The 27120-nt window shown below is 50.4% G+C and overlaps 2 protein-coding genes across 2 annotated transcripts; one reads left to right on the forward strand and one right to left on the reverse strand.

Annotated features, from left to right (window-relative positions):
- The first annotated feature begins 47 nt into the window (after window positions 1-47).
- LOC112107560 (diacylglycerol O-acyltransferase 2-like) lies at window positions 48-13796 on the forward strand. The gene is made up of 8 exons (XM_024201314.3): window positions 48-134; window positions 2111-2239; window positions 4404-4511; window positions 6078-6148; window positions 7413-7617; window positions 8850-9024; window positions 9546-9748; window positions 10997-13796. Exons 1-8 carry the CDS (start codon window positions 95-97, stop codon window positions 11149-11151), a joined length of 1086 nt encoding a protein of 361 aa, XP_024057082.1. The 5' UTR covers window positions 48-94; the 3' UTR covers window positions 11152-13796.
- Window positions 13797-15302: 1506 nt separating this feature from the next.
- On the reverse strand, window positions 15303-21678 carry P2RY4 (pyrimidinergic receptor P2Y4). Its single transcript, XM_024201312.3, has one exon. The coding sequence runs from the start codon at window positions 17862-17864 to the stop codon at window positions 16764-16766; it is 1101 nt and encodes a 366-aa protein (XP_024057080.2). The 5' UTR covers window positions 17865-21678; the 3' UTR covers window positions 15303-16763.
- Between the last annotated feature and the right edge of the window lie 5442 nt (window positions 21679-27120).

Raw genomic sequence — 27120 nt, forward strand, 5'->3', positions numbered from 1 at the left:
GCAGTTGGACACACAATCAGTTTCACAGGTTGAGATTTGCAAACCTGCCTTTTAACCTGCGGATCCAAAGTCTGGGAGAGAACTTGTTACCAACATGAAAACAATTATTGCAGCCTATTTCCAAAATCGTAGTGGTAAGAAAATCGCAAAGCGTATTTGAGGTTATTTATAATGCTCTAGACTTGCCAGTTTCTAGTCCATTGATTAGTATTTGTTGTTATACATTTGTTTTAGGCTGTTTAATAAAAGGGGAAGGCTTTTTATAAATATTGTGTAGCAGCAGCAGCAGGGCACAAATCCCTCAAAGTACTCTGCAGGAATGAATTCTCTGAAATTGACATTGCAAAGGAGCATCAGGTAGTTCACCAAAATAGGGGGCTGCAAAGGGTGGCAAATTCTCCCTGCCTGAGTGCTAATTCAGACCTGTAGTGCTAATCAAAGGAAAGCATCTAGCAACTCTTACTCAGGAAAGATTCCCGCTGATTTTAACAGGAGTGAGAGCTGAGTAAAGTGTTTGGATTTGGCCCTCTGTCAACTAAAGGGCAGAATTGTGGGGTATGAGATTTCTGGGAGATCGTGTGATACATTGGGGAGTCTGTCTGGCGTGCATCAGGGATGAGTGATGGATTTGGCAGAACTTGATAAACTGCTCTAGGGAAGTAAACTAATGCATTCAAACCCAATGAGAGCTCCCATATTCATTTAATTTCCACTGCCTTGTCCATGATCTGGATTTGTCTCTGGAAGGGATGAACCCCCAAAATTGGATGGGTCTGACACACATCTGGATTTGGTGGCTTTTCTGTGACCTCCTGCTCCTGGCTTTCCTCTGATCCAGCACAGCAATGTATGCCGGGGCCCCTCTGTTCTAGCTATGTAGATACATGTCTTGGGGGTTCTTAAAATTAGAGCACCTGCCAAAGTTATTTTCTCAGCCACGGAAAGGCCAGCTGTGGCTCTGCAACTCTTCTGAGTGCCCTGTGAGCCAGTTGCCTTGTGTCAGGCCTTGGTGGGACGGGCCATTTGGCACATGGAGGCTCTCGCAGCTCAGCCCAAATTTCTCCCACAAACACTGAGCCCTTCCGTGGCAAGGAGGGGATGGGTGTGCACATGGAATTTGGAATCTGACTCCAGTCCAGAAGGGAGGAGGGATTGAAAGCCCCTCACTGTGTTTGCTGTACCATCAGTGGGAGTTAATCGTTCACCAAGGTTAGCTGTGGGGAGGAGAAGTGAAGCAAGTTAGTGCTGTTGAACTCCCTCTTTCAGGAATCAAGGCCGGGGGCAGGGGCGAGGTCCCCTTATCAGTCATTGCAGGACAGGACCATGAGCCTTGCATATCCAGACTCGTTTGTCACTAGTTCAGACGCTCCTGCCTGCTGGGACGCTTTAGACGGGTGCGTACTTGCCCCCTGCTTCCCATGACTCCTAGCTCAGGCTTCCCCAGCACACATGTATAGGAAGGATGGCTGCTGCCTGGCATGCAGCAGAGTGACCCCAACCTTGGGCAGAATCTGGCCTCCCTGGGAGTCTGGCCAGCTTTGAAACTTGAATGTTTTGCCAAACTCCTTCCCCATGAGGCTGAACAGGCCCAGGGAGACTCCTCCCCAGACTCTGGAGGAGGCACCATTCCCCTCAGGATCTTGGAACGGCCTAGGCTGTGCTTCATTCACCTAACAGCACACCCTCATCCCCATCCCAGCACGAGTCCCACTGGGCCTTGCCCTCTCTCCCTCTCTGCTCTGAGCTTCACATTCATCTTCTGCACCTGTTGTCAGCCTGGGCTACTGGAGACAGCCACTGAGGAGTCAGCCCTGTGTGTGTATGTGAAAGGGCCTGCAGGTGCAAATGTATGGGGAATGGGGTGACTATATGTGTTGGTGCGTGGAGTGGTTTGTGCATGTGTGTGTCAGTGCATTTGATGGGGAGGACTGCGTTTGTGTGCATGCATGTGAAGGTGTAGTTGTGCATGGGATTGTGTGTGTTTTTGGGGGTTGTGTGTTATGGGGGGGGAGGGGAGAAGAGGCTCAGCAGGTAAGTGCAGCGTGACCAGCAGCAGGCTCAGGAAGTGATCGATCACAAGTGCAAACCAAATGGTGTGTGTGCTTTGCAGGGAGCCGTGCCAGCATTCAGGCCGCCCTGCATACTCTGCTCACCGTGCCCTGGCCCTCGCAGCGGGAGTTCCGAGCATGCATCCAGCTCCTCTCAGTTCTACAGTGGGTCCTCAGCTTCTTGCTGATGGGTGAGTAGACCCAGCTGGCAGGAGGGGGCGCGCCGTTCTCCGTCTCTCTCACCAATCAGATTATGCTGTGGGGTTGTTGAGATTCTGCATTGGGGTCCGTATTATTTGTTACTATCTATCTCTAGCACCATGGTTGATGATTTCACAAAAATTCAGGACATTGGAAAATCCAGCACTAAGGCCCGAAGGAATGACCAGGTTCCCTGGAGCCAGAACAGCAGCCTTCCCCAGGGGAGGGAGGGGTGCAAGGTATCTTTGCTGGTCAGTGGGGGAAGGATTTTCAGATGAGACCTCAGAAAAATACCCCATGACACTTTTCATAAGAGCAGAGGTCTGTGTGATCCTGAGCCAATATCTTTCCCCTCACGGCTGTGCAACATGGTGTGCCCCTTTGGGCTGTCTGCTTCTCTCCTTGCCTTCTGGGGCTGCGTTTACAGCTTGCTGAAGGACGAAGTGCTTTAGGGTAAAGGCCCCTGTATAGGTGGGGTTAGCTGCATTCAAATTAGGCCTGGCACCAATCCACCTTCTCAGGAGTTGTGCGACACAAAGGGCCTGCTTTTTTTTTTTTTTTTTAAGTGCTGAGCACCCAAAATGAATGTCAGTGGCCCAGAATGTTTATACCCTCTCCTGCTGTGCACCCACCTCCTCCCCGCCCCCCAGAAAAAGCTTAGATTGTGGATTGGGGTGGGAGGGTGGGGCAGAGACTATCTCCGTATGTGTTTGTACAGTGCTTAGCAGGACAAGGTCCTGATCCTGACTGGGGCCTCCAAGCACAACCACAGATAAAATAGCTCAGAATCCCAAGCAGGAATTCAGCTCCTTCAACTTGCCTCCCACTTACAAAGGGGATGGGAAGCGCCTTGGTGCTCGCGCGCGCTCTCTCTCACACACACCCACCAGCTGCACTCTGTGACAGGAGACTTCCCGTTAGCTTAATTATTGTAGTCTGCAGAATTCTGTTTTGGAACTGTGACTTGCAAATCAGATCAAGTTAGTGCTTGTTACAGAATAATTGATTTAAAAGGGAAGGGAGGATTAGTGGTAAAGGACTTCAGCTTTTCAGGAGACTGAATTTGTAGTTGAGACACGGGGCTTGTCTACACTGGCACTTTACAGCGCTGTAACTTTTTTGTTCGGTTTGTACAGTGCCTTGCACGATGGGGCCTGATTCTTGCCCGGGGCCCCGAGGTGCTACTGCAATAGAAATTATACTAATATGCACCTGAACGAGTTCTACAAATATGGGATTAGTTTTCCACCATTAGACTCAGTGGTAGGCAGGCTGCATTTTGAGACCTCTGGTGGGTCTGCATATGCACAGTGAGGCACAGTCCCAGCACCTGTGGTTACTGCAGTCTAAGCCTCTCATGCTCTTTCCCCGGCTGCTCCATGTGCTTTAAGTGGGCTGTAGTTTGAGTACACGATATACATGGGGGGTCAGAGGGGCTCGGGTTCAGCAGGCTTTCTCATATCTGAAGCTGTTTGGCCAGTCATAGTATCCCCTTTAGAAGCATCTCCTGCTATCCAGAGCTGATGCTCAGCTTTGGCAGCGTGTCTCTGACCTGGGGAGGGTCCCACACAGGCTGCATCTATACTAGGAAAATTGGAGCCTGTAATTCTCCATCAGAGTGGCTCCAGCATAGACCAGGCTCTTGAGGTTTTACTACTGTGGTGCCTAGACAGGCTGTATAGTTAAAGATGACAGTAGTAAAAAGGCCTGAATCTTGTCTACAACACAGCCTCTTTCCAGGGAGCACCACAGGTAATTAATTAGGGCCCCAAATTTTACTAGTGCAGCAAAGCCAGACTGGCTGTTGTTCTGCCCTTACAGATTCAGCGTGGAGGCTTAATGGGTCTGGATTGGTTGGTCAGTGCTGAAACACAGCCAGTCAGAACACATACAGCAAATAAGCAGGCATTTTGGCCTACAGCCAAGTGCTGGGAATCAGATATTTTCTGGGGTGGGTGGGAAGATCTGCCCAGTTCTGAATTGGCCCAAAGAGGATGGGATTCACTGTGGGCACTCATCTCATCCCACATTAGAACTGGGGCATTATGGGATGCTGCTGTGAAAACTCAATCTCTAGAGAACAGGAATTGATGGGGTAGGGCGTATTTCTACGCAGGGATATGTGAGCTAATCTCTTGCTTGTGATACCCTCAGGAATCGTCTTCCTGTTTCTCCTCGTCTATTTGGTTTTCACCAGTTTCTGGCCAGTTTCTGCTCTATACTTTGCCTGGGTAATCTTTGACTGGGACGCACCGGAGCAAGGTATGGGAAGGTACAGCCTAATTTACTGAGTACATGTATGCATAGCAGGACAGAGGGGAGACAGACTTGCTGGAGGATTCAGATGTCTGTCCAACCCCTTGCATGTATGTCCTTGTCTGAGAGTATGATCTGTATATGTTGGTCTCCAGGCCCAGGTATTTGCTAAATCACACTCGCGCTAAAGGCATTTCCCCAAGAACAAGGGAAATAGGTCCAGAGACACACACAGGGAGTAAACCATAAAGTTTACGGCAGATTGTGCAAAGATCTTTGTGTGCTCTTTGCTGTTTTTTTCCCTCTCATCTTCCAATATTTGCTTGCTTATTTAATGATCTTTAGAGACTGGCCCTTCCACAACATCTGCTCAGTGTCACGCGTGGTTAAAATGTGACTGACAGCACCCGGGCCGGAACTTTGTTTAATTTCATTCTGTTTCTCTGTATTGTAACACCTAGCAACATTTACAGCAGCAGCGGGGATAGTCCAGAAGCACAGACTCTTGCCAGCTGAAATTAAGGAGACTCTCCTTTATCTGTTAGCAATACAGAGCCTATGACATAGTTCTGGGCAGTTGTGATTCCTTCTAGTAGGGCACAAATATGCACAGAGAATCATTACATCAGCTGGGGCATAAGCAGCCAGAGCAGGTAAGATTCCCAGAAGAGCCAGCATCCCATTTACCTCTTCATTTCTCTGGCCTAGTGACCAAAACAAACTACAGAGGTGTAGGGGTTCCCCAAAAGAGTCAGTCTTTCCAGCAATCCCCAGTGTGGCTGTGATGGATGGTCACTGTATGAGGTCTCGTTAGGGACTATGCTCCAAAGTTGCAGCAGTCTGTGGTGGTCCCTTGTCATTGCCTGCCTGGATTGTGGCACAGCTATTTTTGCAAAATATCAGAGGGGAAAGCCAGTTAGTAGTGGGAACTTCTGCAAAAGAATAGGTCTGCTGTATGACACTAGAGGGCAGCAGCCCATAATATATCCAGGAGATACTGGCCCTGTGAGAGGATACTCCTAGAGCTGGCTTTTCATGGCAACTTCCAAGGTTTCAAAAGCTGTTTTGTTCCTCGCTGCAATAAAACGACCTTTTGGACAACTGATCTAAAACTGAATTGTGCCGAAATGTCTGTTTTCACATCAGAACACATGTGTCCGTCCTAGTGAGTAAGGCGCTGGCCTGCGGTGTGGGAGACCCAGGTTCTAATCCTTGCTCTGTGCCTGATTCAGAGCAGAGTTTTTCATCCCAGATCACTCTGAATCAGGCAGAGCAGGGTCTTGAGCCTGGGTCTCCCGCATCCCAGGGCAATACCCTGGCCATCAGGCTGCACAGTACAATTTCTCCTCCCTCCCCCCATCTTTCCAGTGAAAACTGCACATCTCTGCAAACTGTTACAGCAAAAAAATCAGGTCGTCACCTATGTTCTGACTAGCTCTGGTCTGCTGGGAGGCAAGGGCTAAAAGGGAGAGGAAGTGACCAAACTCCCAGTGGAAATGGAGTCTGTCCTCAGTGTCAGTGTCTGTGTGAGATCCTTGCCCCCACTCCTACTCCCTCTTGTGTGGTTTGCAGGTGGGAGGAGGTCGGCGTGGGTGCGAAACTGGCCTGTCTGGAAGCATTTCCGAGATTATTTCCCTATTCAGGTAAGCCGTGCTGGGCAGGTGTGCCATGCCTTTGCTATCCATACAGTATGTGCTGAGTGCTGTACTGTAGAATTTCGACTTCCTGCAAACCTCTGGACAAGCTTCTAAGTCTCTCAGGCATCTCTGTTGGGCCCCTTGTCTGAATAAATCTCTCATGTCTCTCTGTATATGTCCATCCTGCAACCTGGCTGCTGGCAGCTTCATGGATGCCCAGTACATCCACCTGCCCCTGAAATTGCACATGCATTTTTCTGTAGATGCCAGGCCAGACCCTTCATGGAGCTCCCTGTAAAGCCAATAGAAATTTGTTTTAAAAATCGATGGTGGAATTAACGTGACCTGCTCCTACCCCCTAGTGGACATTTGAAACAACAGCCACCTTACTCTTCACAGAATCTTTAGGATCACATCCAGTGCAGATGCTTGCCCCCAAATCAAATCCCGGCCCCCACAAAATTCATCAATTCAATAGCTGTTCAGCACAGATTTATTTTGGGTGAGGGAGTAACTACTGAGCACAGGTCAGCTCAGGAATGAAAGGAAAGGCTGCTATATGAAGAGAGATTAATAAGATGGACTTTTCAGCTTGGAAAAGAGACGACTAAGGGGGGATATGATCGAGGTCTATAAAATCATGACTGGTGTATAGAAAGTAAATAAGGAAGTGTTATTTACTCCTTCCCATAACACAAGAACTAGGGGTCACCAAATGAAATTAATAGGCAGCAGGTTTAAAACAAACAAAAGGAAGTATTTTTTTCACACAACGCACAGTCAACCTGTGGAACTCCCTGCCAGGGGATGTTGTGAAGGCCAAGACTATAACAGGGTTCAAAAAAGCACTAGATAAATTCATGGAGGATAGGTCCATCTATGGCTATTAGCCAGGATGGTCAGTGATAGTGTCCCTAGCCTCTGTTTGCCAGAAGCTGAGAATGGGTAACGCAGAATGGATCATTAGATGATTACCTGTTCTGTTCATTCCCTCTGGGGTACCTGGCATTGGCCACTGGTGGAAGACAAGATACTGGGCTAGATGGGCCTTTGGTCTGACCCAGTATGGCTGCTTTTATGTTCTTATGTGTTGATTTGTCCATCTGTTTGTGGGTGTGGTTGTGTGCCAGGTGGGGGTTGCCATGTTGGTATTTATCCAGCAGTGCTCATCTGCAGTCATGTGTGGAGACCTGTGACCCAACCAGGATCCTCCTTCCCTCTTCCCCCACCAGTCTCTGCCCTCCCCATTGATTGTGTCTTCTCCCTCTAGTTAGTGAAGACTCACAGCCTCCTTCCCGGTCACAATTATATCATTGGCGCACACCCCCATGGGATCCTCTGCGTTGGGGCCTTCTGCAACTTCATCACCGAGTCCACTGGCTTCTCTGAGAAGTTCCCTGGCATCAGACCCTTCCTGGCCACGCTGGCTGGCAACTTCCGGCTGCCTGTCTTCAGGGAGTACCTGATGAGTGGGGGTGAGCATGCTCAGAGAGTGTCCCTCGCACAGGTCCAGAGAATCACACTAGAAGTGTTGCAGATGTGGCTAATACAAGAGACCTAGCAGATCTGTAAAATAGCCAGCTCCTCTCTTTTTTTCTTTCCATCACTGATCACCTGAGTCCCTTCCCTCTGCAGCGTCTGGCCAAAGCCCCTTTCAAACCCTCTGGATACTGAATCTGCTGCTGGCGACGACATTCTGTTCTCATGTGCTTCTGTTCTTTTTTTTCCCCCTGAGACTAAAGCAAATTTTAGTACTTGCCAAAATGTCAGCTTGACATTGCTGCCTGGGCCAGGCTCAGTGCTGTCAGCGGCTCACTGAGATTCTCCCACAATGCTCTGCTACTGCACCTCCATCCTGCCCCACACCCAGCACTACTCCAGCCTGCCCCCTCCCACTCTGCCATTGCTCCTCAACGTGGGTTGGGTGGTGGAATTCCATGCCGCTAGAAAAGGAAAGACAGGGGAACGCCACAGAGCTCAAGTATTTCGTGGGCTACATAGGTCTTTCCTAGGGATTGTTTCTTGCACCATCCCTTAGGAAAGCTCAAAGACCAGAGCAACTGTTATCTTTCATGCAGCCCGTACATGAAGTGTGCCCTGCTCTATGTCCTCCACTCCCCGAGTGCCAATTCCCAGGCTCAGTCACTGAAAATGGCACCACAACGGCATCGCCTGGGAAACTGCATTCTGCCTGGCACAGCTGGTGCCTCCCCAGGCTGCCAGCTAACATGGGCGTTCAGGAGCCAGGGTCCAGTGAGTGCCCATTTTGGCCTCAGCTCTGCTGATCCCCTTCACCTATTGCATCCTCCAGAGCAAGAGACCCCATGGCTCCTGGGTGGACACAAGGTGTCGCCCTTATTCCACGTGTTGGGCTCCTGGGCAGGGACATAGGTCTGCCTACAGCGCAGGGCTCTGGGCAGGGCTCAGCACTCCTAACTTTGTGCTGGGAGGAAGGAAAGAATAGCTCCCCTGCACCTTCTGCATGCCTGAGTGGAGGGCACCCGATCAGCCACCTGCCCTCATTTGTTGGGATGTTCTCCTCAAATCCTAACTGTAGGCAGGTTTCCAAGCCCCCCAAACTCATTCAGAGATTGGGGCCAAGGGTCTGTCCCCCAAGTCAGCTGGTGAGTCAAGGGGTTCTCAGGTGGGGCAAGAGCTGGTTTCCATTGCAGTTCTCCTCATGCTCCCTTGGTGCTCTTCTCTTTAGGCCTGTGCCCTGTGACGCGCCAGGCAATAGGGTACCTGCTCTCTCAGAATGGCAGTGGGAACGCTGTGGCCATCGTAATTGGAGGTGCGGCCGAGTCACTGTCTTGCCAGCCAGGAGTCACCACATTAATCCTCAAAAACCGCAAAGGCTTTGTTCGGATGGCGCTGCAGCATGGGTGAGCATCATCAGCCAGATGCTGTCCTGAGAGGCCTCCAGCTCCTCTGGTAGCACCTCCAGGAAATTGGGCTGGGGCCAGCCACCCCCAGGACCTGCCAAGCGAGCCACTTGACCAGGAAACAGGGTCTGGCACTCTCCCCTGTTTGGGATCTCCCCAGGCAGCCCATCCCTGGACTACCTTTCAGTAGGACCCAGGAGATAGGAGAGTGAGTGTGCCTCAGCTGCTACTTACTGTGGCTCCCAAGGGAGGCTGGTTCAATATGATCAAGTTTGTAGCAGGGCCCCATGGTGATGAGGTGCAGTAGCGAGCATAGATGCTGGAACTAGGGGTCCTGAGTGTGTGGCCACACCCCCTGGCTTGAAGTGGATTCCATTATATACAGCGTTTACAGTTTGGTTCAGTGGTGCTCAGCACCCCCACTAGACAAATTGTTCCGCACCCCTGGTAGCGAGTGCTACCCTGGGAGGGGGGTGTGCTGGCTGCAGAGGGCACTCATGCTACAATGCTTTCTCCCCCAGGGCACACCTGGTTCCTGCCTTCTCCTTCGGTGAGAACGACCTCTTCCGGCAGGTGGTTTTTGAAGAGGGCAGCTGGTTGAGGGGCATTCAGAAGAGGTTCCAGAAGCTGGTGGGCTTTGCTCCCTGCGTCTTCTATGGACGGGGTTTAACCTCTATCCAATCCCGAGGCTTCCTGCCCTACCCGAAGCCTATCACCACTGTCAGTGAGTATCCCCTTACTCTTTTCCTATGGCTTTGGCTGCTCCAAAAGCCCTGGCACTGGTAGGTGGTGGGGGTTGAGTCCTGGTTATCTAAGCCAGCATTTTTCAAATGTGGATACAGTAGCCGCATGCGGCCACCTGCGGCTTTTCTTGTGACCACAGTCTCCTGGGCTGTGATTTGGGGGGAGGGTGGGGCAAGCAGCAGCCCCTTCCCCTCCCCGTTGCTCCTGGATGCACCGCCTTGGTGTTGGATACTAGGGCTGCAAGCAGGGGTCGAGCCCTGCCCCATCTGGAGACAGCTGGGGCACAATGCTGGAGGAGCAGGCAGCTGGTGAGTTCCCCACCTCTCCAGGGGTGGTGAGGCTCAGGCTTTGGGATTCACCCCTGGGGTGGTGGGGCAGCAAGCTCTGGCCGTTGGTCCTCGGGCTCCAGCCCTGGGCTCCGGCTGCACAGCCGCAGATCCCAGGCTCTGGCCATGCAGCTTTGGGCTTCATCCTCCAGCCATGGCATTTTGGCTCTGGCTATGGGGCATCAGGCTCTGGCCCCTGACTAACTCCCCCGGCATCCCCAACCCAATCACCCCTGGCTCCTGCTGGCTCCCCCGACATACTTACTCAGCCCCGGCTTAATTTGTCCCCAGGTTTGTTGGGGCTGAGTAAGTCTGCTGTGAAAAGTGATATTTGTATGTTTGTTAATATCACTTTTAAAAACAGACTTATTAGCTAGCAATAAATAAATTACAATGATTTGAACATGCATATTTGCATATTTATTTGTTTTTCCTGAAGCTAATTAAGTATTTTAGGAAAAAAATTGAGAGTGGCCACCAGCAAGAGTTGGTGGCCGCACTCTGAGGCCACCAAACATTTGTCCTGAGAACCCCTGGTCTAAGCTGACAGAGGGTTCCACTTGCCATTGAGTTTGTGGCAGGTGTGGAAGCCAAAAACTCATCATGATGTGAGGAGTGAAATCCAGCAATTGGCAGAGTGGGCCCAGGGAGCTTGTGAACCTGCAGTTGGTGGGTGCTATCCCAGGGCACAATGTGTTCTCTGCCCCATGCCTGTGGCCAGGTGCTGTTGCTGTCTCTGTGGTACTACTGCCTGTATGTAACCGTTCACTAGGAAGAAAGTTTGGCATTAGCATTCCAAGGCCCAGCTCATTACGAGGGGCAGGGAGTCCTCCCAGCTGTACCAGCTGGTTTATTCCAGGTGCTTAGGATTCACTCTTCCACCCTCTTTCTGGCTCTGGCAGTAGGAGAACCTGTGACGGTGCCCAGGATCAAGGAGCCGAGCCACGAGACGGTGGATCTGTACCATGCTATGTACATCCGCTCCCTGCTCAAACTCTTCAATGACCACAAAGCCAAGTATGGCCTGTCGGAGGCGGACGAACTGAGGATCTTGTGACTGAGGCCAGAGAGAAGCCAGGGGACTTTGGGCAGCCAAGCCCTAACTCTCAAGGGCTGCCTGCTCTTGGAGGTGGGAATGGCAGCTTACCTGGCAGGATGGGGGCTCTCAGGGACATACTGTTCACCCGAACTACTGCTTGCCCTCTACCCCAGTGCCTTACTCACTTGTCCCCTTGGTGCTGCCCCAGCCTCTGCCTCTGTTTGTTCCCTCCAGAAGATGAAGGAAGGAAGGAGGGAGCTCCCTGCTTGTCATATCCCCGCGTTTCCTGTGTGCTTTCTGCTCGCTCCCATGGGCAATGCAGTGAGTTGGCTTCCTCAGCTCCCAAAGCCCTCTCAGGGAAGGGGAAGGGAGGAGCACAGGAAGGACAGGTGCTGGGGCTTGGAGGGGATGGGGAGTGTGCATGTGAGCAGAGGGACATGGGGGAACGTGTGTGGGGACACTTCTCCTCTGCCCGGACCCCACTCTCCTGGAGGGAGATGAATAGTAGCTTTGTGCTGCTGCTAATGAAACAGAGGAATGCAACCCTGCAGGCTAAACTCTGCCCAGGGCTCCAGCTCTGGCTAAGAAGGAAGGAGGGTGAGATGGATAGAATGGGGGGGGAAATGGAGGGAAAGCCCTTGATTGTAACAAATGTGAAAAACAGGGTTACCAGAGGGGCCTGCAATGCCATGCAGGGTGTGTTGTGAGGGGCAGGGCCCTGAGACTGAGGGTCTCTGAGGAGCTGGCTGCTGACTCAACTCCTTGCCTAAGGAAAGCTGGGCAGCTATAACTCCTTATGGCCTTGTGTCTGTCCCTGGTGCCCATGTAGGATGGAGCCTCCTGGGAGGGTTTGTCCTTCCATCTCTGTTTTGCTGGCTAAACGTGTAGCTCAGAAGCGGGCATGTCAGGCTGTTTACCCCCAAGGGGACATGTCATTCCTGCACCAGGTTGGAGAGTTCTCCCTGTGGTGGTTAGCACAGGCAGCTTTGCCTCAGCCTTAGAATCAGGGCAGGGCCATGGCTTCCCTTCCCACAATGAGGAGGGATGGACAGTCAGGGGGTTCATGGGAAGCTTGGTGAAACGCTGGCCAGGACATAGCCAGGATGCACAAGATTTTCCCTTTGCATCTCCCCTTCCCAACACATCTTGTTCCCTGCCTGAGCTGTGGCTATCCCTGTGTTTTCCCATGGCCCCCGTATGTGCCACCTACCACTTTCTTCACTCATGGGTCCCAGCCCCACAGTTTCTTGTCCCTGTCTCTGTGAGTTGGCAGCAGGAAAGGCCAGTGCACCTGGAGCTGCATGTGGAGAGACACCAGGTCCCAGAACAGCAATAGCAGAGTCCCTGGGGAGACCGCACCTGGGAGATTGCAGTGATTGCTGGGCGCCATGTGACCAGAAAGAGATTGATCCTAGGAAGGGGATCAGAATAGAGCAAGAAAAACTACCGGGAGCCTGGAGGGAAAGCCTAGAGTGACAAAGTGGGGTGGGCCAAGTCTGCAAACCTGACAAGTGCCTCCCCTGAGGGAGGGCAAGAGGTTAGTTACGAGTAAAGGCAGGTGGAACTAGGAGGTTTGAAGGCGATTGATGATGAGAAAATACAGACTGTCTCTCAGGGATAACTTCCTGTCAGTGAGGTTACTGAGCTTGGGTGTTGTCTCCCAAGGGAAGGGGTGTGAGCCCCAGGACATGGGGCATTTCAGGCTGGGTCTGACAAAACAGTAGGACTGGACTGTGCTGTAGGGGCCAATCCTGCTTTGGCTTCAGGGCTGGATGGGACAATCTAATGGGGCTTGTCTATCGCTCACCTCGATGATTTTGTGTTGAATACATTTTTATAAATCTCATACTGACATGGCCCACGCTGTGTGAGAAGAAGGCAATTCTGCAGGTGGGGAAGCACCATGCGGTAGTCCATACACATACATACATACGTGCCAAGAATCTAACCGTGCATGTGCCTGGACATCCCCCTCCATACCCAGACATGCACACAAACACACACTGCTCCTTACACACGTGTAGGTTCACATACACAGATACATACACCCCTCCATGCACGAGCTCAGAGCACACACTCCGAAGGACTTTCAAACACACCTCATTGTTCTTTGGAGAAGGGAGGCCGCTGCATGTTGTTCCAAGGATTCAATAGGATTCAGCCCAAAGGGGTGCACTAGCCCTTCCCTGCTGAAGACAGCTCTCTTGAGCAGTGAACCTGGCTCCCCCTGCAGGTCCTTCCTGTGCTGGTTGAGGGGGCAGCTAGCCTGCTGCTCCCACTGTACAAATGACAAAGGGTCTATCACAAGCCCCTGTGCATGGTAGCTTAATGGGATGGCAGGGTTGCTCCTGTGGTCACAGCTTCTATGGCTGGGCTCCCTTCCAATTGCCTGGGGCCCTGTAATTCTGCTCTGAGCTACCTCAGTGGCTCTCAGCTGTGCTCTCCTGCTCTGCTGCCTTGCCTGGAGGCCCAAAATGTGGGGCTGCGACACCTTATGGGAGCACTGAGTGGAGGGTCCTGGCCTAGCTCTAGGCTCTTTGTGGTGAGAAGATTCTAATGATGCCATGGGAATGTAACGGGGTAGCTCCCCAGCCAGGAGCTTCTGCACCCAGCCCCTGGTGCTTAGCTCAGGTCCCAGGGGTTAGTGGTTTTTTTTTTTTTTCCCCCCCAAGCCGAGTGAGTAACATCAGGCAGCTGGTACCAGCGTAGGGAAATCCCAGTATTGAGGCTGGGATTAACCTCCCTGAGGAGCTCGACTCCATAAAACAAAAGCTGCTCTGCTACTGCCATCACTTGTGAGCAAAGCCTCAGCCTGATGCCTGCTGGAGCAGCTGCTGAGGGCCTCCGAGTGGGGAATGTCTGAGGCCACCCGTACTGCAGTATCAGAGGCAAAGTAGTGCATGGATTAGCCCCGCTCATGGGACATGCTGGTACTAAACCCTGGAGGATGCAGATCGGGCACAACACAGGCAGGTACTGCTTTCCATGGAGTCTGTGAGGAAACAGGGCTGAAACAGTGGTAATAATTTCCTCCATTTCCAAAGCTCCCAAAGCAATTTGCATGCCCACAGCCCCACTGAAATTCAGCACCTCTGAGGGGGAGACATCAGCACCTGGTGCAGAGCACCCGGCACAGGAGTGAGAGAACCAGGCCAAGAATAAACAGCTAGGAAACTTGTTTCTGTCCTTGGAGAGTATTCAGGGGTAGAGGGCAGCTTCTGCACCTGACCCTCCAGCCTCTGCAAGCAGAGAAGGTGATGGCACAAGACCCATCCGTTAGCTTAAAGCTTTTGCTTCACTGTAGGGAAAGTTGGTGATTGGATAGTGCCCGGTGCTGGGCCCAGGCCAGGGGCATCCTGGTGAGCTGTTCCCTGGGCGTAGATGACAGCAGCTTTGAAAGCAAAGATCACCCATGAGACCAGGCTGAGTCGTATGAACACAATCCTGAGGGGAGGACAAAACGGGTTGCTTTGCAGCTCCCCTCTCAAATTCCCATTGGCAAAGATGGTCCTGCCCCTGTGCATGTCTCCCTTCCTGTCCCAGCTCTGCTCCCCACAGAAGGCAGGCTGGGCTCATGAATTCTAGAATGTGGAATATCTAATTCATTACAACCTAGTGCGTTAGTATCATCCAGCATTATCGCTGGAGCACTTTACATGCTCACCTGTATACTCCCTTGTGGATAGCACCATATGCCTACACAATTAAACAATAGAGTTATGCAAACATTTCAAAAGTAAATACCAATAAAGGAAACATTCTAAAGAGCTTGTTAACTTCCTATTATAGTGCCTCTAAGTACCCAATTTCCTGGCTTCCCTGCAGAAATGCTAACACAGGTGGTGCCACGGCAGGTCGCGCTAGGGATTTGTCGGGGGCTCGGGGAAGCTTTTCACTGGCTTTAGAAATGCTTGCTGGAGTTTGGCTAATATCTGGCAGAGAAAAATGGAACATTAAGTGGTGAATCTTCCTTGCCTCTTGACTCTCACCACGAATCTAAGGGGCATATTTCAGAGGCTGAAATGCCAGAACCTATGTAAACAAGCCCATCCTCAGTTGGGCAAGAGGCACTGAGACATGGTGGGAGTGGGGGTGGATGGTGCTGGGGTGTGTGAAAGCCATTTCAGGTATGATCTGGTGGGGAAAATTAGCAAAAAGCAGGGAAAATTAGCAAAAAGCAGGGAAAATGCCCCCTTCCTACCACAGGCCTTTCTTCTTGAGTCTCAAACCTTTCATTTGAATACTTGAGCCCACTAAGTGCAGATCTAAAGGGACTGGGGAAATTTCCCCAGCAGGAGCAATGTAGGTGTAAAACATGCTGAGCTTGGAGTCTCCATTCGGTACAATACCAACCTCACAAATCATCTAAGACCTGCTTTGGAGGCCCTGGGAAACCACCTGGGCCTTCCCCTCTGCTACCCTTCCCCTTTACAAGACCTATCAAGAGGTAGCAGGTGTGCCCTCAGTTATTTCCCCACTCTGACTGCAGTGGAAAACTCACGCTGGCCATTTCCAAGAGTCCTGAGGGGTGAAACTGGCTCTGAACTCTCCTGAAGCCTGAAGGAAATGTGCCAAGCCCCTGAGCCCGGGCAGACGTGTCACCTGGCATTCCATCCTTTCTCAGCTTTCAGCAATGGACACGTCACAGCCTGGCTGAGCCAAATGGACCTTCAATGAGGCATTTAAAAGATTCTCATGCATGCCAGTTCTCTCCTGTTTATTGATTTCCTGGTGGCAATAGGGAGGGAAACAGTCCTGGGCCTTAGGAAAATTGCTCAGGAAAACATTTTATTCGTGGATCAATTAGTTGCTTTCATGGGCTTCATTGCCCTGGGGGCTCTGCCCACCCTCCAACCACCTGGAGCTAGGAGAGTTGGGAGCAAAGGTGCTGTGGTGCCTTCTCTGTTAGTTATATGGTGAGTCATGCCCTCCCATACACAAAGGGACAGAGACATGTAACAGCATCTACAATACACACACAATTCCATGGCCACTGCGCAGGCTTTAACTCTGTGTGCATCCCTACCCCATCTCCTGCATCCTGCCAGAGCCAGCCCCAGTCTCTCTTCTGCATTGCTAGAACCAGTGCCCTGAAAGTGCTTCCTTGCCTGCCCTGGCTGCCTCGTCCACTTGCATCTGAAGCAGGGAATTCGCTACCTGTGAGTCTCTCGTACTCTTCATAAGACAATCCCGCTGGCCTCCTCTATTTCCTTATGGGACGTAGGGGTCTCTTCTCTCTGCACTCCCATTGGCATTACTCTGGGCAGTCCTCCCATGCTGTGACAAGACAGGGAATATCCCTGGCTCTGAGATAGATGTTTGGTCTGTGTGAGGGGGTGGAGCATGCTCTGAGAGTGGGAATGTAAACCTAGTTCAAAAGCATTCAGAGGTTAAACCTGGTGCCAGAATGTTTGTGTGAGAAGCAGACACAGCACAGTGGGGAAATAATTCACAGAGATTAGGAGGAGATGGAGAAGACCTCTGTTCTGGAGTGAGGCTAACCTAGCAACTCTACTGGCTTCCCTAATGCTGGTCCCACATTCTGGCCTAGATGCATACTGGCTCCCCAGGCTCTAGCCCTTTCAATACCCCTTGCTGCATCCATTGTCTGTCAGTTTCACCCCCTTTTCTCAGGCATCATTGATGGAGTAGCTGGCACCTCGGGAGGTGGAGAAGCCATTCTTCTTGAGTTGTGAGACAAGGGCTAGAGTAGATGGGTTCTCAGATTTGGGCATTTTGAGCGCAGCCCGACGCAGCCTTCCCCTGTACTTATCCCCAGCCAGGAAGTACAGGATGGGGTCTATGCAGCTGTTGATGCTGGCCAGAGGCCGTGTGATCTTGTAGGTGAAGTTGACGATGTTGAGGGTCCTGCAGTTGGCTTGGAAGAGCCTGGCAGTATAGTACAGTGTCCGTGTGATGTGGAAGGGTAGGAAGCAAATGGCAAAGACTGTGATTACAATGATGATAATCTTGATAGAGCGTTTCTTGTAGACGGGGATGCTCTGGTTGGAGCTGGATAGGCTGGGTTTCCAAAGCCTCTTAGCCATCAGACTGTAGCACACAACGATCACCAGAAAGGGGATGCCAAAGAGGAGGGCCATGATTGAGGAGCTGTAGTGCACATAGTGGTCAAACTCTTCAGGCTTAGTGGTGTCATGGCAAAGAGTGTTGTTGCCGCTGGTGCTGGTGGTGACAAAGATCAGGTTGGGTATGAGGCAGATGGTGACAATGAACCACACACCCACGCAGATGAGGCGGGCATGCTTGGTCTTCACCCACCCGAGCGATTGAATGGGGTGGCAGATCCCCACGTAGCGGTGCACGCTGATGCAGGTGAGGAAGAGTATGCTACAGTATAGGTTGGCATAGAAGAGGAAGCGCACAATCTTGCAGAGTCCTTCCCCAAAGGGCCAGTTGTTGCGGTCAGCATAGTAATAGACCAGGGTGGGGAGAGAAAGCACGTACAGAGTGTCTGAGACAGCCAGATTAAACATGTAGGTGGTGGTGGCGTTCCAGGGCCTCATCTTACAGATGAACATCCACAAGGCCCAGGAATTGAGCAGTAGCCCCACCACACAGACAAACCCATAGGACACGGGCAGCAGGATGAATTTAAACTCCTCATTGAAGACGCAATTCTCCTCACCTTCGCTGGTGGTATTTGCTGTCAGCTGGAAAGCAGGTGTTGGAGTCAACAGAGCAGCTGGGAATGTCCCCACCGAAGTGGCCATTGCCTCAAGCCAATCTCTGAAAAGGCAATAATAAAAACATCTGTTAATCACTGATCTCAGCCGCTGTCAGATATGAAGAATCCAGGGGGCCAGATCTTCCTCTCCCAGGCACTCCTGCTGCTTTGATGATCATTTGTGGGGGTTTTCCAATGCCTCCCGCCTTTGGGCCTTTACCCAGTCAAGGAGGATTTGATAACTCCCCTTTCTAAGCCCCTTGAGTGACACAAAGCACCTATGAAACCCTACAAGTATGCGTCAGAAGAAAAGCCTGTTTCTCCCCCCCCCCCAAACTCTAGCAGCTACTCAGATAATCCCACTGTTTTCCTAACAATGAGACTTTTGTGAGCCATAGCAGCCCCACACTCGATGCCAGCACAGCCTCTCAAAAATTGATTCAGACTAATTAGCATGTCCTCAATGATGCTGCAAATCCCAGAGGGGTGATTTACAAAGGAAAGAGTGTAGGGTCACTGGAGTGGAAAGAGTCTCGCCTGGAGGCACATTCTGCTCTGGAGAAATCCCTGAGGAGCTGCTAAAGGGGCCTCTTGGAAGAACATTGTCCATCAGCATTGAGAGGGGCCTCAGCTTCCCCCGAATTGGAGGCATTCCCAGTTCCGGAACATTGATCTCTGAGCCACACAGAGAAGAGTCATTACAAAGCTGAGTCTCATCCCAGTGCAGCTGTGAGCTCAGAATCCAGGTGGGATATGTCCCAGGTTGCACATCAACAGCAGGGGCCCAGGAATTGTGTGTGTCTGGCAAATGAATCCCCAGGGCAGGGAAAGAGCCATAAAATGGCTCCACTTGCATCTCAGAATATCTACAGCCCAGAGTCCTGATTCTCCCCTGCAGGAGATGAGTAACTTGCATCCACTAGCTTCATCCCATGGGGGCGTCGGGCCCCAGAAGGTTCTGAGTACCTCAGCAGCCCCCAGAATCTCCCTAAAGATTTTGAAATTAGCTCATTTCCCTGCCTGGCATTTTCAGAACGGCAGCAGCCCGTCCCCCAGGGCACCAGCTGCAATGAGGGACCACAGGCAGAAATCAGGAGAAGGCAACTGACAAAACTCACCAAAAGCTCCCAGTGTCAGAGGACAAAAGTGCAGCTGACTGAAGCAAAGCAGCTGCTCCAGGCAGGCACTGGATGACCTGGGCACACTTGCTTTACCACCATGCCCCAGTGCCCGTTCCACTGTGAAGCCAACACTTGTGTAGCTCCATTAACAAAAGGCCAAAGTCACATCAAGGGCAAGGCCAAAAGGCATAAACTGGTGAATGGTGTGCTGGGTGACAGGGCCCCCTCCAAGAATAAAGGGTATCTACAGTATTTGGCCTCTCAATCCCAGAGCAGGAGCTCAGGGTAAGCGGTACACAGCAGGGCCCAGTGCTCTCAGGATTGCCACTAAGTCTGGACCACATCCCATCACCAACCAGACTAACATGGCTACCACTCTGAAACCTGAATCTACAGACACCTGCTGGTAATCCCCCTCACAATGGATTGTCCTGAGAGCAGCCACCTGCAGAAACCGTCTCTGAAGCCCTGTTGTGAGGGGCAAGCTTCTTGCCAGAAGCTGGGGATGGAGAAAGTATATATTTTGGCTGTAAAGGGCACTAACTTAGATCTGTCTTTTGCACCAGTGACTGGTTGGCTGGTCATTCCCACCACCATTTGCAGCATCAGAGGATTAAATGGATTAAAAAATGGTTACATGATAATCTCACAAAATAACCGTAAACAGGGAATAGTCATCCAACGTGGGTGTTCCTAGCAGGGGCCTGCAGAGCTCTGTTCTTGGCCCTAATGCTATTAAATAGTTTTATCAATAATCCGGAAGAAAAGCTAAAACCACTACTGGTAAAATTTCAGATGACACAAAAATTGGTAAATAACGATGGGGACAGACCAGTTGTACAGGCTAACCTGGATCGCTTGGTAAGGTGCTATCATTTGAATAATATGCATTTTAATACAGCCAGTTGCAAGTCATATTAGCAACAAAGAATGTAGGTCACATTAAATGATGGGACACAGTATTCTAGAATGCAGTGACACTGACAAGGACTGAAGGGTCATGGTAGGTAACCTGTTTAACATGAGCGCCCAGTGCACTGCTGTAGCAAAAAGGGCAAATATGACCTTAGGGCATACATGTAGGAGTAGGGAGCTGGTATTATCTCTGCATGGGGCAGTAGTGAGACCACTACTGGAATAGTGTGTCCAGTTCTGCTGTCCACTTTTCAAAAGGAATGTTGAAAAATTGTAAAGGATTCCAAAAAGAGCTAAAAGAATGACTGGAGATCTGGAAAACATGCCTTAGAGTGAAAGCATTAAGAAGCTCAATCTATCAAGTTAACCAAAAGAAGGTTGAGAGGTGACTTGATCACAGCTATTAGTATCTACGTGGGGGGAAAGATTTTTGATAGCAGACAGCTCTTTAATCTAGCAGAAAAAGGCATAATGTGATCCAAAGGTTGGAAGGTGAAGCTAGATGCATTCAAATTAGAAATAAGGTGCGTATTTTTTACAGAGAGGTTAATTAACCACTGGAACACCATCCTTAGGGATGTGGTGGATTCTCCATCACTTGAAGTCTTTAAATCAAGACTGGATCGTTTTCTAACAGACATGCTATAGTTATGTGCTTGATACAGAGTATATTGGGTATGGTTCTCTGGCCTGTGTTATACTGGGAGTCAGACTAGATGGTCGTAATAATACTTTCTGGTCTTAAAATCTATGACTTAATGAAATTGCTACATTCTTCTCATCAAAAGCATGATGCCCAGAGAAGCTGCATGTGGCTCACAACTGTAGACATGTTCAGAAGAAGACAAGGTGATAGTGCATGGTAGTGGGGATGCTGGTTTACAGTGGTGCAGGGCAGAAGCCTGTAGTAGCCAGACCTCTGTTTATTTTGTTATAGCAACCTCCCATCCTGTTTGTCTCTTTCATCCACCTGTTTTATCCTATCTGACAGTAGATTATGAGCTCTCTGTGGCAAGGACTATCTTCCTCATTACTTGGCTGTACAGTGCCTAGTACAACGGGGCCCTGATCCTTGACTGCGGTTCCTGGACCTACAGTAATAATAATCCTGCAGGTGGACTGGGATGCAGGTGAGACTGTCATGCAGAGGGTGCATACGAGGCTGCTGTAGGTTTCCACCTGCAGGACATCCAATGCTAGTGTCAATCATATCTCTTGATTGCAGTATTTACTTGTGTTCTGGATGGAACTGGATCTTGAAGCCCAAACTAAACACTCTCTGCAATTTCCCTCCAGCTACCAAAGGTGCAGATTGCTGCACAGGTTTATTACAGAGCTAAATTATATTTAGTATCCTTGGAGAGCAAACGCCTTGAGTTCAGAGGGCAGACAGGCCCTATCAAATATTAACAAATGAAGCTCAGCCAATTCCAGTGTAAACAGATGAGAAAAATGGGAAAGTAGGAAAGTCTAGCAACCTTCCCAGAAGCTGCTGTTACCAGATGCAGGACACTTCTGCAAGCTGTGACTTGGCATTCCTGTGGGGAATGCTGCAGGATGGTAGCATTGTCTTTGGTTATAATAACTTCCTTGAGAAAACACCAAGGGAAATCCAGACACTACAGGAAATGTTGCTGGGGATTTAGGAGGTGGCCCTTGTCCCTCTGAGTCCGTGCTAAATCAAAACCCCACTGTGATGCCAGGTGACTGTGCTGTGGGAGGCATGATATTCCAGAGGAGATGAAATGCTGAACCACCTGTGATACTTTTCACAAGAATGTCAGGTTCTCAGCCCCCTAAGCAGGGCGGGTGCAAGGATGTTTCCTGCCCTAGGTGAAACTTCCACCTTGTGCCCCCCCCCCCCCCCCCGCCGGCACCCCCCCCCCCCCCCGAGGCCCCCCCCCCCACGGCAACTCCCCCCGGCCCAGGGAGCTGTGCGGCAGCTCCCCGCCCTAGCTCACCTCTGCTCCGCCTCCTCCCCGAACACGCCGTCGCCGCTCCACTTCTCCCACCTCCCAGACTTGCGGCACCAATCAGCTGTTTGGCGCCGCAAGCCTGGGAGGGAGAGAAGCAGAGCGGGGCGGTGTGCTCAGGGGAGGAGGCGGAGCAGAGGTGAACTGGGGCGGGGAGTTCCCCTGCGGGCCGCCCCCTTACCCCCTTACTTGCTGCAGGCGGCCCTCCCCGCGCCCCCCTGCCCCAGCTCCCTCTGCCTAAATGCCGACGACAACCGGGGCGGCCGAAGATCCGGCCGCTGCAGTCACCGCCAAAGGACCCGAAATGCCGCCCCAAAATGCTAGCGCCCTAGGCGACCGCCTAGGTCACCTAATGGGTTGCACCGGCCCTGCCCCTAAGCTGACTAGTTTACGTAACCTTGTGCCTCCCTAAAATTCCTCTGCAGTTTCTACTGGATCCAGGATTCTTCTTTCTCTCCTCTCCTAAAGTGCCGTAGGATATTGATATTAATCAGCAATCACTGTGATGAGCGTGATATAAATACCCAGTGATCGATTAGATATCTTCAGGTTCATAAATCAGTAGTGCTCTATTGAAGTTAATAGAAATATGCCAGTTTACACCAGCTGAGAATCTGGCCATAGAACCAGCTGCCATGTCCCACCCCAGGGCTCTGTCCGTCAATTCCTTTTTGAATATGCACAAGGTAGAGGCTTCCTGTGAGTGTTCACTGGCTAGAAGATCCTTCTGGGTCAGGTGAAGTTTGATTTATTTTGAAGTGGTGCCCATTTCAACCAGGCATTTGGTTTGGCCGATGTGTCCCTGCGAAGCATTAAACACTTTCTCTCCTAACTGAAGGGTGGTGTAGATCTGGCTTGCTGCCCAGACAGAAGCTGCTCTATTGAACAGTCCTATACAGAAAGGAAGGAAGAATAAAATGGGGTGAATGGAACAGTGGGGACCAGCCTGTGTCCACTCAGCTGCTAAGGAGCAGTTGGAGTTTTCTTTCTAGTAGTAACCACGTGGAAACCATGGGATTCTCCCAGGCAGTCTCTGGACTCACACATGCAGCCAGACATATGTTGAAGCCTATCTTCAGTCTAGGACTGGATATTGGAGATGTCACCATCATACACTTCCTCATCTAGGCAGAGACCAGAGCCGTTCCACAATGGTAATGAACAACCAAAGCTGGTCCACCGCTGAAGACTCCTGACCTCCCTAGGTTTTCAACTCGCCCTAGGAGAAAAGCCATACAAACACAAAGCCAAAGCACCAATGAGTTAGTACAGTACAATCACCTGTTGTCCACTACCATCGGCACCCAACCCATCCATTCCCCCCACCCCCGACTGACCAAGAAGACACAAGGGTTGACAGATGAACTACAGCAGTTGAGGCACACACGCAGAAAGTTCAAACTCCAGAGATGCAAAAAACATTCTGAATTCCTCAGCCAGCAGCACAAACAACACTTCTAGGACTAGGCCACTGCAGTAACAGAGTCAAAATGAGCCTTCTACTCATCAACAATCAATGCAGCAGAATCAGGGCCATCAGAGCTATTCCATACAGTGAACCAGCTAATCAACCCCGACTGCGTAGCCCAGACTCCAGAGCCAAGCATCGACCATTGTGAAGAACTGTCAGCATACTTCACTGATAAGATCAGCCGAATACCTATGGAGCTAACTGGGACAGAAAATTCCTCCCTGACATGATTTGTATTACCTGCCCCATGGTCTATGACTGAGTCTGGCTTAATCACACAAGCCAATGCTCAAAAAGCCCTGAAACATATTAGAGCCACAGCCTACGAAACAGATCTATGCCACTTCTGACTGGTACAAGCCAAAGAATAACAAGTCTGCCTACTCCTAATGGAAATAGTCAGTGCCCCTCAGAGATGCACGCCTACCAAACTCCTTGGAAAATGCAATAGTTCACCCAGTTGTCAACTATAGCCAACACTTGACCCTGAAGATCTCTCCAGCTACCATCCTGTCTCCAACCTCCCATACCTGGGCAAAATAATTGAGAAAATAGCTCCAACATATGACATCAGCCAGCACACTGGATATCTCAGAATCAGGGTTCAGCTCAAGGCACAGCACAAAAGTCACTCTAGTTACACTAAAAGACAATCTTCTCATGGCCATGGACACAGGTCAGATCTCCATGCTCACTCTGCTGGACCTCTCTGAAGCCTTGGATACAGTGGACCACAAGGTGCTACTAACACACACCTATGTGACAAAGCTGGAGTAGTCAGCTCAGCATTACAGTAACTCCAATCATTCCTCTCCGGCAGACCCAGAGTGGTGATGGGTAGTGGCTCTTCCTCTCCAAAGGCCTCACCTGCTGGGTCCTGTTGGATCCACACTATCTATCCCTGCTTCTCTTCACTACTTACATGAGACCACTGGGAGAGAGAGACAGACCTCATGGGCTCAGTTGCCAACAGTATGCCAAGGACATAACTGTTTATCTCATCCTCAATTGATGCAACCACTGCCACTACTAAAGTGTCAGAATGCCTACAAGAAATAAGCTCTTGGATGAAGAGCAGCTTATTTAAGCTAAACCTGAGCAAAACCAAAAGGATGCTAGTTGGAAACAGGAAACACTTTGAAGAGCTGGCCAAGATGTTGTCTCCACCTTCCATTGAAGACATGCAGCCCCCATTGGTCAGAATGGTACAAAACCTCAGGGTCTTGTTAGATTCCTTGCTAAGCCTGGATAACCAGGCAGTATCAGTTTCCAAAAATGCCTTCTTTCACCTTCAGATTGTTAGGAAACTTAAGCCATTCCCCCTGGACAAGGACCTGTCCATACTAATCGATGCATTTGTCACCTCCAGACTGGGTTACAGTAAATCATTGTATCTGAAGCTGAATGTCAAGATGATGCACAGGCTCCAACTGATACAGAATGTGGCTGCCCGCCTTCTCCATGGCATGTGCTCATGGCAGCCTATCAGGCCTGTGCTCAAGTCCCTCCACTTGCTCCAAGGCAAGTTTAAGGCCTTGGTCCTAATTTTCAAAGAAATTAATGGATCAGCTACATCAGGGACCAAATTTTGAACTGTGAATCATCATGACAGCTGTACTCCTCTGGGGCAATAAAAATCTCAAAGCCCTGGGCAAAGCACATGAGGGCTGGGGACAATGCATGGAACAGTCTTCCAGAGGTGATCAAGCAAATCCAGAGCCTGACTATCTTGAGGAACCACTGCAATGGTTTTTCTTTGAGAAAGCCTTTCCACTCTGTGTGGTGCTCACAATATGAACACCCCCTTCTATTTTCAAACCCTTACCCACTACTATCACCCCCCAAAACACAACCCCACACTCTACCCTAAAGAGTTTTGATTCTGAAAAGGGAGGAGTGTGAGAGAGTTTATGAAGTCCACTAAGGACTTTGCTATTGTTCATAGAATCATAGAATATCAGGGTTGGAAGGGACCTCAGGAGGTCATCTAGTCCAACCCCCTGCTCAAAGCAGGACCATTCCCCAACTAAATCATCCCAGCCAGGGCTTTGTCAAGCCTGACCTTAAAAACCTCTAAGGAAGGATTTTATTGTTGATTTTATGTGGATGGTACTATAAAACCCTAAGATAAATAGTAACTACTCACTCCTCCTTTAGCCCTGGAGGCTGCAGAGAGCCTGAGATGGGAGAAGCAACTGTCAGGTTCTGAACTGACACATCTTTCTGTGCCAGGGTCTCTCCTTAGTGGACATAACCTGGCAGTAAAATGTCATGACAGCTGGGAGATAGGGAACATTCCACAGCTCCTTATCTCAGAAGATGGAATGATTAACAAATGGAAACCCTGTAAACTCTGCAATTCACCATGGGGACAGCAACATTATCTCACTGGTGACAGCACCTTAAGGTGTTTAGGATTTCACAGAGTGAAGAAGTGGATGTGTCCTCTTTACAAAACTGCACAGGAAACTCCCCAACATTGCACAATGAGCCTAGTTTCAGGACTGAAGGAATGAGTCACTGAGACTACCAGGCATGAAATTGCCCTGGGTAATTTGGGGAATCTCCCATATAGAACAGACTAACACAAAGCTCCCCAGGGCTGATAGAGCTCAGCAAACCTAAGTTCAGGGCAGAGTGTATGTGGTGATGGGACCTCAGCTGTAGAACAAATCTTCCATGAGTGGCTTAGGCTGAGCCTGTTCAGATCTCTGGACAAAAACTATCTCTTCACTGAGGTCTCCCTTAGGAATGGCATCTCCCTAAGAGAAGAACATTTCCAGGAATGGGAAGAGACAAAAAGCTGCATCATGCAAATGTTAGTTGTTTGACATTTGAATGCTGTGGTGATGGGCCTTATGAATACTGGAGATAGATGCCATCTGCTGAAGAGGATGGAACAGGGCCAGGGCTAGGAGGAAGGTAGGGAAGAGACATTTGGAATCCCTCTGCTCTGGGGCGAGTTCCTCCTTCAAGAAGCATTACCAATAGTGGCAGAACAAGGCTCCCAAAAGCTCATCTTCTCCTCATAGGGCAGAAGGGTGTGAGACAGACACACCCAATATGACACGTCTGCTGCTAGCTCACAGAGAGGGATCCCGGCTTCTCTCCGTGCCCTGTCCAGCTCATCATCAAGGGGCACTCCCCTGCCTCCCCACCCTCACCTCCCTGCTGATGCCGTCCTCTCAGCCCTGCCCCTCCCAGCAATCACTCCTATCAGGTTTGTGCTATCCTGGGGCCAGAGCTCTATATTTGCTCTCACTGTTGACATTGGCTGTGAAACTGACTGGGGAAATGAGAAGATGCACCCTCCAGATGGGATGCAGGAAGACATTCTCAGGCCAGATGCAGCTTGGAGCAGCTCAGAACAAGAACAGGATTCTGCATCCAGCCAAGAGGATCCTCAGTAGCCATTCTCCAGGATCCCTCCCAGTCCCAGCTGCTCAGCCTAAAGTGCTCCCAATTTCAGGTGTCCTTGACAGGGCACTGAGGATTCATAGGTTACAAAGCCAGAATCGACTATTGTGATCATCTAGTCTGCCTTCCTGCATAACACAAGCCATAGAACTGCCCTGAATTCATTCCTGTTTGAACTAGAGCAAATCGTTTAGAAAAACATCCTATCTTGATTTAGAAATGTCCTCTGTTGGAAAATCCATGACAACCCTGGGTAAATAGTTCCAATGCTCAATTACCTTCACTGTTAACAAACTGCATCTTATTTCTAGTCTGAATTTCTCTCGCTTCAACTTCCAGCCCTTGGATCTTGTTGCACCTTTGTCTGCTAGATTGAAGAGCCCTCTATTATCAAACTCCTGTCCC

This window comes from Terrapene carolina, unplaced genomic scaffold, assembly GCF_002925995.2.
Source record: "Terrapene carolina triunguis isolate 2854851 unplaced genomic scaffold, T_m_triunguis-2.0 Scaffold131, whole genome shotgun sequence".
Lineage (NCBI taxonomy): Eukaryota > Metazoa > Chordata > Testudines > Emydidae > Terrapene > Terrapene triunguis.

Coding starts and splice junctions, on each gene's coding strand:
- LOC112107560 (XM_024201314.3), top strand. CDS start 95: ATGAAAACAATTATTGCAGCCTATTTCCAAAATCGTAGTG. Junction 7,618..8,849: donor GGAGTACCTGATGAGTGGGG/GTGAGCATGCTC, acceptor TCTTCTCTTTAG/GCCTGTGCCCTGTGACGCGC. Junction 9,749..10,996: donor GAAGCCTATCACCACTGTCA/GTGAGTATCCCC, acceptor TGGCTCTGGCAG/TAGGAGAACCTGTGACGGTG.
- P2RY4 (XM_024201312.3), bottom strand. CDS start 17,864: ATGGCCACTTCGGTGGGGACATTCCCAGCTGCTCTGTTGACTCCAACA.